A 12,046-nucleotide genomic window follows, 5' to 3' on the forward strand; every position below is an offset into this window, starting at 1 on the left:
AAACCTGCCAGCTTGAATGGAAGTTCAACAGAGGAAAAACTGTTTAACTCTTCCCTCTCCTGCCACTTTCCCACTAAAAATATCCTTTATAAATGTGAAAACTTTTTAATTCTCTCCCACTCCGTGGGGAGAAAAATCAACAGAGGAATTTTGAGTAGACAACGACAGGATGGGAAAAGGTTAAGCAATCTCTCCTTCCACCACTCCTTCACACCAGATTGCAGCTACTTCTCCTTTTTAAAAAACATTGCAAGGCTGTCTGTTGCGCAACCATCCACTTTTGGTCCTTAGCTACACCATCGATTCCTAAGCACTTACTTTTAAGAACATCACCCTTGCCTATTCATTTGTTCGCTACACCAGTATTACAATCCAATCCATGTTCTCCTTTGATAATGGATCCAAGAGAACAAATATATTCTTCTTGGGTCCCTCCAAACCAGCAACTTGTTGCGGAATCGCACCACCTGTTTCCAGATAGCGGAAAAGAGACAACGTGACTCACACTGGATTCAAAGGCCTTTCTTCTTCACAGTTCCTTTTTGCAATCCTATGCTTGCACCTCATAGCAAAGTTCCATGCATTTGTGAAACTGACTTGGAAAGAGGTCTCTTCCTGGCTCTCTTCCATTAGAACACTTGTGGGTGGGTGAGCGGCCAATTTATTTCGGCCAATTTGTGCCATTGCACCTGCATCCCCGACCCATTTATTATTGCTAATTTTATTGGCAGAAGCTAGCACTGAGTATTTAAAAGTCTGTATTAATGTCTCCCATACCATTCTTCCTCTTCCTCCCCCCCCCCCCACTTCCCACAGCCAACTAAATGCTTCAAAAACCTTAAAAATGCTGCAGGACGAGAAATAGAAGCAGGATGGGAAATGACCAAGCATGGCCTGGACAGCAACAAACCTATAATGTTTCAAGTCTGCCCTGCTCTGAAAAATTGTTTTATGTATATATAGGTAAAGGTAAAGGACCCCTGTACAGTTAAGTCCAGTCAAAGGCAACTATGGGGTTGTGGCACTCATCTCGCTTTTAGGCCGAGGGAGTTGATGTTTGTCCACAGACAGCTTTCCGGGTTATGTGGCCAGCACAACTAAACTGCTTCTGGTGCAAGAGAACACTGTGACAGAAACTAGAGCACATGGAAATGCCATTTACCTTCCCGCTGCAGTGGTACCTATTTATATACTAGCACTGGTGTGCTTTCAAACTGCTAGGTTGGCAGGAGCTGGGACTGAGCAACAGGAGCTGGGACTGAGCAACAGGAGCTCACTCCGTTGCAGGGATTCGAACTGCTGATCTTCTGACTGGGAAGCCCAAGAGACCCAGTGGTTTAGACCACAGTGCCACCCACGCTAACAGGAAAACACTTCTGAGTGTGCTCACAATATGAATGAGCCTGCTTTGTGTCTCCAGGGATGTGTGCTCTAGGGGCCAATTCCTATAGGATACATACATATAAGTGCAACATACATGCAGATCATGTCTGTTATGAAAGATAGATGAATGAATCAATCATTTTTCTTTTTATAAAGGAGTATGAGCACTAACAAGAAAAAAACTAAACCCTTGCCTATGGTTTTTAAAGAGCTAAATTAATAGATGTGCCCCACCCTTTCCAGCTGATGCAATATGCATATATTTTACAACATACTTTCCCTGAATATAAATAGATTCATAACAAACCATGGATGTGTGGCAAGGGCTGTTCAGATTTTAAGCCATTTGAGTGACCCTTTTTTTTCAAATGTGTGTTCTTGAGTAGGAAGACACTCTGTACATGAGTAGAGGCCCTTCGTACATAATTATTTAAAAAACCCCAGAAAAAGTAGCAATGTTGGTTTAAGGACTGCCCAATTAAACATACCTAAAAACAGTACACACATCTTTTATACTGCATATTCTCCAAACGTACACATTGCAATCAACTCAATTAATGTCCTGGGCTCCCTTTCCTAGTATCCTGGGACAACATCCAAACATGTAACACAGTTGTGCACTGCTACTATAGAAACAGCTTTGTTAGAAAAGCTAAACTACTCCAATTACAAAGGACGCGGGTAATCATTGCAGCAAGGCGGTTATTCTAGACATTAGGTGACGGTACTGTGATATAACATTACAACTGTTAGTCAACCCAGACTACAGCAGAGCAAGACTAGGCAAATACTAAGTGCCAGTAACTTCTGTAATCTACTCTTTAGCATGTCTTCCATAAGACTGAAAAATTATCTTACTTCACTTGTAGTTAGCTCCTGCTTGTTCATTCCTCATAAGCCAGATTTGCCCATGCTGCTTTGAATGTTATCACAGTGCCAGACTAGACATGATGTGGAAGGTATTTGAACAGACTTATTTCCCAGGCTTCAAGAATCAGAGTAACTGCAGACAAAACTAGCTGTTCTGAGCCCCTTATTATTAACTTCATTTACATCATGCATCAACCCATTAAATAATCAAGGTGTTTCTCTGCCTCATCTATTTTCTCAAAGATCAAACTGTGAGCTTCATGGAATTCAGAAAATGGAATGTTTGCATGAGCTGAGCCAGGTACTTCACACTATTTTGCCTCTTACTCCCTCTTCAGAAGTTATCACACACACACATTCTAATGAATGCACAGAGAGGCCCACAAATGCTGTTCCTGGCTCCCATATCGCCAACTCATACCTTCCTGTGTTGAGTAAAAGATCTGATGAGAGAACCTACGCATATCTGGCAGAAAACGCTTAGGCTCCCCATGAAATTCAAGAAGCACAGACAGTTGGGGTTCCCTGATCATGTGAAAAAGGCTATGCACCCAACACATGAAGGTCTGGGAACAGAGCAAGGGTGCTCAATGTATATGCAGCCCAGCTTCCTCCTGGATTGTAACCCCATGTCGATGTATTTCTCTCAGATGTTTTGTTCGGACTGCAGGCACACAGTGTTGACTCTCATGTTTATGAATGGCAACCAACTTCTGGTTAAACCAGTGCTTCCCAACTGAGGGCCATATGATGCCCCTGCCCCCCCCCCCGGATATTCAAAAGGAGCCACAGGTGAAAATGTATAAATGGGGGAGGGGGCACAGCACAAGGCTAGGGACCACAGAGGGAAGTGAGAAATGGTGAAAATAATTTTATTTTATTTTTTTAATCCTGATTGCTGGCTATCCCGCTTGGCCAATCACAAGTGGGCAAAGGGGTGGCCCACCAGGGCCTACTGCTCCTTTTTGCCATGTGTGTTTTCTTGGAGCGGTCCTGGTTTGTTTTCAGTGGGAGAGGGTGATAGCTGAGGCTCCCGTTTTGACCACTAGAGCCTGCGATCCAGAAAACCTCCAGGTCAGGTAAGTGTGGCGGTGGGGTGGCAATGAGTAGGGCTGGGCGAGCCGGAACTGCTTGTTGCTACTGCCAGTGCTGGGCCCGGTGGCAGCCTGGGCCTGACTCTGCAAGGCCACCCCAGCACCTAGCGGATCAGGACCTTCGGATGTGGCCGAGGGGTGCAGGGCCTGCCAGCAGCATCAGCCCAGGTTTCTAAGGAGAGGTTGGATAGCCATCTGTCATGGATGCCTTAGCTGAGTTTCCTGCATTGCAGGGGGTTGCACAAGAAAAATGTCACTTCCAGCTCAATTCTATGGTGTGTGTTTTTTCTGTTTCAACAATATTTCATTATGTTCCCATCATTTTTTGCAATTGTATTTTGTATAAATTATAAAAATTATAAATAAAACATGTTCTATTTACAAACAAAACATTCAAATAGCTACCTTTCTGCCAGAGGGATGGGGGGGCATGGACATAGCCAGAATTTTTGTTAGGGGGCAGACTTTTGTGGGGGGGAGTAGAACCTCAGATTTGTATTGATTTTTACTTATTGGTGGGGCAGCTGGCCCCCACCCCCCCTTGGCTACGCCCATGAGGAGGGCACAGGAAGGAAACAAGGTCACGTAGGAAAAAGGTTGAGAAACACTAGATTAAACACTTTGAGCAAAAGCGCCATATCACATAAATCCTTCAGGACAACATCTTCCAATGGAGTCATTTTGCACAATCCCCTCAAAGTTACTGAGTGATAGCAAAGTAGCTGGACCCACAAGTGTATGATAAACACACACCTGGGGGCCTGTTCCAACCAGGACTGAGGCCAGGGCAAAAGTTTAAAGGCCTCTCCCACTGTGCCATGCTCCCAATCTATTTATGAAAGAAAATAATTTACCTACAGCCAAGTTGCATTAGAACTGCCACATATGGAGCGGCCCATTGTTCCCAGAGATTCCTCTTTTGAGTTTTCCAAGCTTTATTAAGAGTCAACCTACACCTGACAGGGGAGTTCCTTAACTGGAATCCAAACATCTTTTGTTACAGACAGCGGCCCCAGTGCAAGGAAGTTTGATTTGCACAGGATCTGTTGAGCCTCTGCGCCACACTGATTTCTCAACTCCATGTCATTCCCCAAAGCTGCTATTGCAATACAGAAAAATAAAGTTGCACATTTAAACCACAGTATTAACCTCATAAGTTTCTTCCTCTCTGGTCAATAGCAGCTCAGAGATGGGGCAATTTGGGTTAGCACTATGACACTGGGGCAAATGGCTGTTTTTTGTAAACTTATAAAATATCTGTAGTCCCATGTGTTTAGTCCTTCAGCTGCCATTCCTCGACACTTCAAAAGTAAAGTCTTGTGATAATACTGAAAAGTCTTCATATACATTCAGAAAAAAATTAGCTTTAAGGTTTATAAAGAAAAAAGTCATTCAGAGAGATAGAAAATGAATGTAACACAAAAGAGGTCTGGCCACAAGGAGTAAGTAATAGAAAACAGAGGGAGGAGGAAAGTGGAATTTGGAATCTTTCTCTCTGCCTGGCTTCTTGCATCTTAACCACTAGAAATAGGCAACGCCCACTCACAGCACAAAACTACAGTGCAGGAAACTTGGCTAAAAGAATGGAAAATGGGGGAAAGTCTGACGTGGATTTCACATGATTAGGCTGAGTTCACGTTGTTACGGATTCTGCCTCTCTTTAAAACTCTTGGATAGACTGACTCAGACAGAATTCAGCACTGAGCAGTATGAAAGTTAAGGGCAGAAGTGAAAGTCCCTTTTATCTGTAGGGCAGACTTCCCCACCCACCAGAAAACACTCCTCTTCAATAAGGCAGGGACTAAGAAAAATGATGGGGAAACAGACTGTCAAGGTCATAGAATTACAGAATCACAGAGTTGGGTCTCAGATGGTCATCTAGTCCAACCCCCTGAAATACAGGAATCTCAGCCAAAGTATCCATGACAGATGGCCATCCAACCTCTGTTTAAAAACCTCCAAGGAAGGAGAGTCCACAACCTCTTGTGGGAGTCTGTTCCACTGCTGAACAGCTCTTACTGTCAGAAAGTTTTTCTGAATGTTTAGTCGGAATCTCCGTTCTAACTTGAAGACCACTGGTTCGAGTCCTACCCTCCAGAGCAGGAGAAAACAAGCATGTTCCTTGCTTCATGTGACAGCCCTTCAGATATTTGAAGATGGCCATCATATCATCTCCTCTCAGTCTCCTCTTTTCCAGGCTAATCATACCCAGCTCCTTCAAGCGCTCCTCCTAAGGCTTAGTTTCCAGACACTTGATCATCTTGGTTGCCCTCCTCTGCACATGTCCCAGCTTGTCAACATCCTTCTTAAATTGTGGTGCCCAGAATTGGATACATTATTCCAAGTGTGGTCTAACTAAGGCAGAGTAGAGTGCTACTACAGGTATTACTTCCCATGATCTGGGCACTATAATTCTGTTGATGCAGCCTAGAATAGCATTAGCTTTTTTGCTGCTGCATCACACTGTGGACTCATGTTAAGCCTGTGGTTCACCAGGACCCCTAGATCCTTTTCACATGTACTGCCAGGTGCAAACTTCTAGGTAATTAACAGAAGGAAAACTTTATGTCTCTGCCATAGCAGCATCGTTTGAAAGGCAACAGCCACCATGACTATTCCTTTGAAGAGCTTACTTCGTGAGTTTTAATGAGACCTTCCCTCGATCTAACCTACCTCACTGGGTTGTAATAAAGAGGGAGGGCGGTTAGAGACCCTGCACAGCGCCCTGAGCTCTTTAGAGACGGACTGGGAGAAGGAACCCATACAGATAAATGAGTGCCCTGCAAGATGGCGCCAAGTCTACTTCTCCGCCCACCCACTTCGTTAATTTAATAAAACACATTTTAATAAGAAGAAAGGGAAGGAAGCCGGGTATGACTCACCTTTGCCATTGTTTCGGGAATCGATCCGGCGAAGAAGAGACGCTGCAAGAGAAGACGAGCAGAAAGTATCAGGTTGTGCTCTGTGCAGTCGCCAGTAAACTCTGGAAAGGGCGCAGGAAACGCGGGGGCGCAAAAAGGCGGAGCGGAGGGTTCCCTGCCAGCGCCCAGAAGTTCCGATTTCGTAATCGTCACGTCGGGAGCCAACGCCCAAGCCGGCAAACGTGTCCCCACGTCCCCCCTTCCCCTCAGCAGGCGCACGGAGCTATCACAGACAGAGAATGCCTTCCCTCCTGCAACGATGTTTACGCATTACTTATACACCGCAGGGCTTTATTTTATGTTATTAGCGCAGTGCAGGAGCCTTCATTACACTTCTCCATGAAGTGCCATTACCCCTCTCCACTCCACAACTCCTGGCCCACACGCCCGCGGAACTCACCAAAACTCGGCCGACGAGGAGCAGCGAAGCGCACGGCAGCGATTACGCGCACAGAGTGGAGGCGCCGAGGGAAGCGCTGCGGTTCTCGCTGCTTGCCGCGCCCTGCGCTCCGATTCTCCCCGGCGGCCAAGCGTCGTGGCTCTTCCTGCCTGTAGCCACACCCATCCCCTCTCCGTTAATAGCGCTCGTCCATCCGAGTCCCCGGCGGATGCTTCCTCCCGCCCCGTCTCAAATCCTCGCCAACAGACTGAGGGCGAATTTTGAGGCGTTTCAATAGACGATGGTGGATGATAAACAATGTGGGCGATTCAAATAAAGTACAGTGAATGTTTAGCATGCAGAAAATTTTCGACGGTCTGTATTCATTGCCACTGCCTAGGCTGCTAACTTGAAACGAAGGGTGGGGTCGCTATGAAATTGAGGATATTTATTTATTGTTATGGCAAGGTGATTTATAACAATTATAAAACAGCTAAAAGTGTATTTCAAGTTTTGCATTTCAGAAATGGCCTTTTAAAACTTTATAAAAAGGTAAAGGTAAAGGACCCCGACACTTATGTCCAGTCGCAAACAACCCTGAGGTTGCAGCGCTCATCTCGCTTTAGTGGCCGAGGGACCCAACCTTTGTCCACAGAAAGTTTTCCTTTGAACTGCTAGGTTGGCAGGAGCTGGGACCGAGCAATGAAAGCTCACCCTACTGCCGACCTTCAGATCAGCAAGCCCTAGGCTCAGTGATTTAGACCAGTGTTTCCCAACCTTTTTTGGGCAAAGGCACACTTGTTTGATGAAAAAAATCTCGAGGCACACCACCATTACAGCCCCATGATGTCAGCGCGCAGCATCACGCCGGGAGGGACGCACGAAAGTGTAACTTTCAATTTTTTTTTCCTCCCCCTTGCCGGGGAACCTCCAAGCTTTGGGGGGGGAGGAGGCAGCAAAGCGAGGGACTGAGGGACTCCTCCAACGACAAGGGTTGGGGAAGAAGAGAAAGGGCTATTCCGCTCCAGTCACGGGAGGGGAATATGTACTGGCCCAACTGGTGTGCGGTCTTCGGAAAGCGGGGTGCGGGAAGGAAGCCTAGGCTCGGGGTCCACCGACCTCGGCGGAGAAAGGCAACAACCGGAGCCGATTACGAGCCGGCGCGTGCCTGCAGCGGCTGGCCTCAAGCTCGGGAAGCTGCGCGTGGCGATGTTGACGCGGGGCGCGCGAGAGCTTGGGGGCGGGGCGGGAGAGAGAGAGAAAGAGTTGGCAGCACCAGGCGCTGTTACTTATTGCGCTGCGGACGCTGCCAGCAACTGCGGTGGTTGTGCGGCGGCCGCCACCGCAGAACGTCCTCGTCAGTCAGCTGAGCTGCCTGGCGGCGTAGGGAGCCGAGGGGCGGGGCTTCCTTTCTGAAGGAGCTGAGGGTGGGGGTCCTCCGGCGCCTTCGGTGAAACGGCGCCGGCCCAGAGTGCTTCTAGGAGGCTGCCTTTGTGCGCGACGTAAAGCCCTCTTTCCCTCCCTCCAGCCCCGTGTCACATGTGGAAAAGGGGGCTGGATCCAGTGACGCAACTCGGAAAACTGTTAGGGAAGCCAGAGCAGGAAAGTGAGTGGGAGGCGGCGTCGCCGCTTTAACCCACGTTTCCTTTTTGAAAGAGAAACCAGTGTTTCCCAACCTTTTTTGGACTCGCTCGCGGCACACCAGGCAACATCTCGCGGCACACTAGTGTGCCGCGGAACACTGGTTGGGAAACACTGGTTTAGACCACAGCACCACCAGCGTCGCCTTAAAACTTTATAGTTACTGTATAAAAATAACTGGAGATGGGTCTAAAAACAGTGCAAAACAAACACCTAAGGCAGAGACTGTCATACTGTTATCATAGAACTGTAGAGTAAGATGGGGCACTAAGGATCATCTAGTCCAACTGCCTGCAATGCAGGAATCACAACTAATATGTCTACAACATATGGCTGTCCTGTGCAGACTTACTTGCGAGTAAGCACCATTGAACTCAGGGAGACTTGCTTCCACATGCGTATGCCTATGGAGCACAGAACAGAAATTGTTCTTGGAGTAAATTGACAATGCTTTCCAATATAAGTAATTCCCATTGAATTCAAGGATACCTACTGCCAGAAGTACGGAGTTGGGGACGCAGTTAGGTACCTGCAGCAGAGATCGTATAAATTTTGCCTGAAAGCCATCTAGCTTTGGCAGGTCCCCATTATGCCAGACATTTGCTGCATACAGGAGTTGGGAAACGGGCTTTGCGTTGAAAACCCTTAAGGCTGCTGGGTAATTCCCATTGAATTCAAGGATACCTACTGCCAGGTAAGTGTGAATAGGAAAAAGTGCAACGTGTGGCTTGGTCCTGAGGCCTTTATTTGGGTATGCACTCTATAGGACTTCATTCTTACTTCCAAGGAAACTTATCTGTGCTATGCATTGAAAGCAGAATTACACCACTTTAAACAGCCCTCAGATATTTAGCCAACACTGTATCCTATCAAAACCAACAAGCAACAGTTACAGCATAAGCTGTGTTCAGGCCTTTATTATGATTATTTATTAAATTTGTATGCCGCCCTTCATCCAAAGATCCCAGGGAGAATCACAACAGAAAAATATAAAATGAGAATACAAAATACCGTACATAGCAACAACAAAAAACAGTGACCTCCTTCCCACAAACACATTTTAAAAGCCACAGAAATCAGCTTTGATCTTGCACTCTGACAGCTGGATATGAAAGGGAGCAATGGACACTCATGTGTCGGTTCAATTATTGTATGCTGCTTCATGCATTTCCATGGAAATGTGAAAACAAATATGAATAAAACTGGTACAGTTTCAGAAGAAGAAATAAGATGTGAACTGAAATCACACGGATCAGATTGTAGGGCTAGGGATCTGCTGTGTGTTAAAACTTTCAAAATGGCTGTTTCCAGTAACATTCCAGAGAGATCAGTCTGGCTGTTTCAAAGCCAAAATCAGCCTGGATATATGCCCAGGTCAGTGCATTAAAAAGCCCACAGAAAAAATATTATCTATGGGAAGTCTCTGTGTACTTTAGTCCAAGCTAGCCAAGTTAAATACTTTCTACATCCCCACGACTGAACTGTGTGTTGATTATCTGCATGTGGATCTGTAATTTCAATATGTTTTAGCATTTTAACTTTTGAATGTTTTAAAGCATGGTTGTGAATTGTCCTTGGATTTTCTTGTTTTATCTTTTTGTAAACCGTTTTGAGATTCTTATTTTTTAACAAGCAGTATATACATTTTATGGCATTAATAAATAAAAATGGGTGCATACACAAAAGGGGGTGCTACCAAAATCTACTGGAGTGTAGCAAAATGAAACCGAGTCAGACTCAAGAGAGTATTTATGAGTCAGAGTCATATGGTGGAATCCCCAGAAAGGAGGAGGAAAGTTAAAGAGACAGCAGATAACGTATGAGAAGTACTTGGCTGCTATAATAAGCCTTTGTATTGGAACCAAAACTAGTTGCCTAAAGGGAAGAACTTTGTTCCTAACGAGAATGTGACTTCTGTACTAAATTGCTATGCATAATATGTGGAGACTTGCGAAACGTGTTCCTGCATTGAATAGCTGATTACCTACTTGGAGAATTCCGTACACAAAATGAGTTTTACCTTGAAAGCAAATAGCTCTGCATTAGTAGCATTCACTCAAGCAGATGTATTATTTCACCCAAGGACATTTTGCAAGAAAGTGTCACCATCCTAGAAGTTCAAAATATAAATTGGATGTCCATCTTACGGAAACAAACCCATTAGGAAAATTGTACTCAGTATTCAGCACATTTGTACGTACAGTGGTACCTCGGGTTACATACGCCACTTCAGGTTACATACGCTTCAGGTTACAGACTCCGCTAACCCAGAAATATTACCTCAGGTTAAGAACTTTGCTTCAGGATGTGAACAGAAATCGTGCTCTGGCGGCGTGGCAGCAGCAGGAGGCCCCATTAGCTAAAGTGGTGCTTCAGGTTAAGAACAGTTTCAGGTTAAGTACAGACCTCCAGAACAAATTAAGTACTTAACATGAGGTACCACTGTATTAGATTTCTTAAATGCAGCTGAAATTCACAACACAGTGTGTTAGTGTTACAGACTACAGTGGTACCTTGGTTCTTGAACTTATTCCATTCTGGGAGTCCGCTGGAGTCCCGAAACCATTCAAAAACCAAGACACAGCTTTTGATTGGCTGCAGGAGCTTCCTGCACTCAGTCGGAATCCACAGAAGCCATGTTGAACGTCCGGCTTCCGAAAAATGTTCGCAAACCAGAACACTTACTTCTGGGTTTGCAGCATTCAGGAGCTGATTTGTTCAGGAGCCAAGCTGTTCGGGAGCCAAGGTACCACTGTATCACGAAGAGGAATTCCTGGGCTAGCCTATGCAATACAACCTGGCCGAACTAGGGCCACTAAGAAACAATTCAGGGTCATTGAGGGGCATTGGCAATGCAAGAGAACTGTTCTTATAATAATAACCTCCTTGCCCTGAAGCGTGAACAGGGTTGCCAGGGCAACTGGGCGGGATGCCATAGGAAGAGTTTGGGGCCTTTGGCATGAGGCTTGGCATGACTGAAACAAAGACTGAGATCCATCTTTGGCTGAAAGGAGGTTGGGAGAGATGCCTTGGGCTCCAGAGTTGCACTGCCAAGGGGAGCAAGCCCCTCTTGAGATGACCGTACTGTAAGAACAGGACTCCATCCAAACTCAGGTGTAAATATGTGAACAAATCATATTTCTTAAAGCTACGACAACCTCCACCAAGTCTTGATTCTCAAAGGAACCCCCTGGAATCCTGCTACCACTCAGCAGAGAGAGAAGAAGAAGAAGAAGAAGAGTTTGGATTTGATATCCCGCTTTATCACTACCCTAAGGAGTCTCAAAGCGACTAACAATCTCCTTTCCCTTCTTCCCCCACAACAAACACTCTGTGAGGTGAGTGAGGCTGAGAGACTTCAGAGAAGTGTGACTAGCCCATGGTCACCCAACAGCTGCATGTGGAGGAGCGGAGACGCGAACCCAGTTCACCAGATTACGAGTCCACCGCTCTTAACCACTACACCACGCTGGCTCAGTGGTGTGCAACTTTTGTCACAATAGAAATGGTATAAAAACTCTGGAGATGGGCCATAGCTCAGTGGTAGCACACATGATGCTCTGCATGTAAAAGGTCCCATGTCCAATCCCAGGCAGAGCTGCAAAAGAGTTCTGCCTGAAACCTTGCAGTCAATGTAGACAGCCCTCAGCTAGATGGAGCAGCAGTATGATTAGTATAAAGCAGCTTCCTATGCACTCTCACTGGTATTTGATCCAGAATGCTGGAGTTTCTGTTACAGTGTTAGCATTAGCACAAAC

General features: G+C 45.9%; 1 protein-coding gene across 1 annotated transcript in view; it reads right to left on the reverse strand.

Moving 5' to 3' along the window:
- Positions 1-6,816, reverse strand: part of ANXA5 (annexin A5) — a 26,421-nt gene extending 19,605 nt beyond the window's left edge. The window contains exons 1-2 of the mRNA XM_081925289.1: positions 6,669-6,816; positions 6,230-6,271 (exon numbers count right to left, since the gene is read on the reverse strand). Coding sequence (XP_081781415.1) covers positions 6,230-6,238 — 9 coding nt within the window. The 5' untranslated portion in view covers positions 6,239-6,271; positions 6,669-6,816. The remainder of the gene's footprint in view (positions 1-6,229; positions 6,272-6,668) is intronic.
- Positions 6,817-12,046: the final 5,230 nt, after the last annotated feature.

The sequence above is a fragment of the Podarcis melisellensis genome (assembly GCF_964234715.1).
Source record: "Podarcis melisellensis genome assembly, chromosome: 9".
NCBI classification, from domain to species: domain Eukaryota; kingdom Metazoa; phylum Chordata; class Lepidosauria; order Squamata; family Lacertidae; genus Podarcis; species Podarcis melisellensis.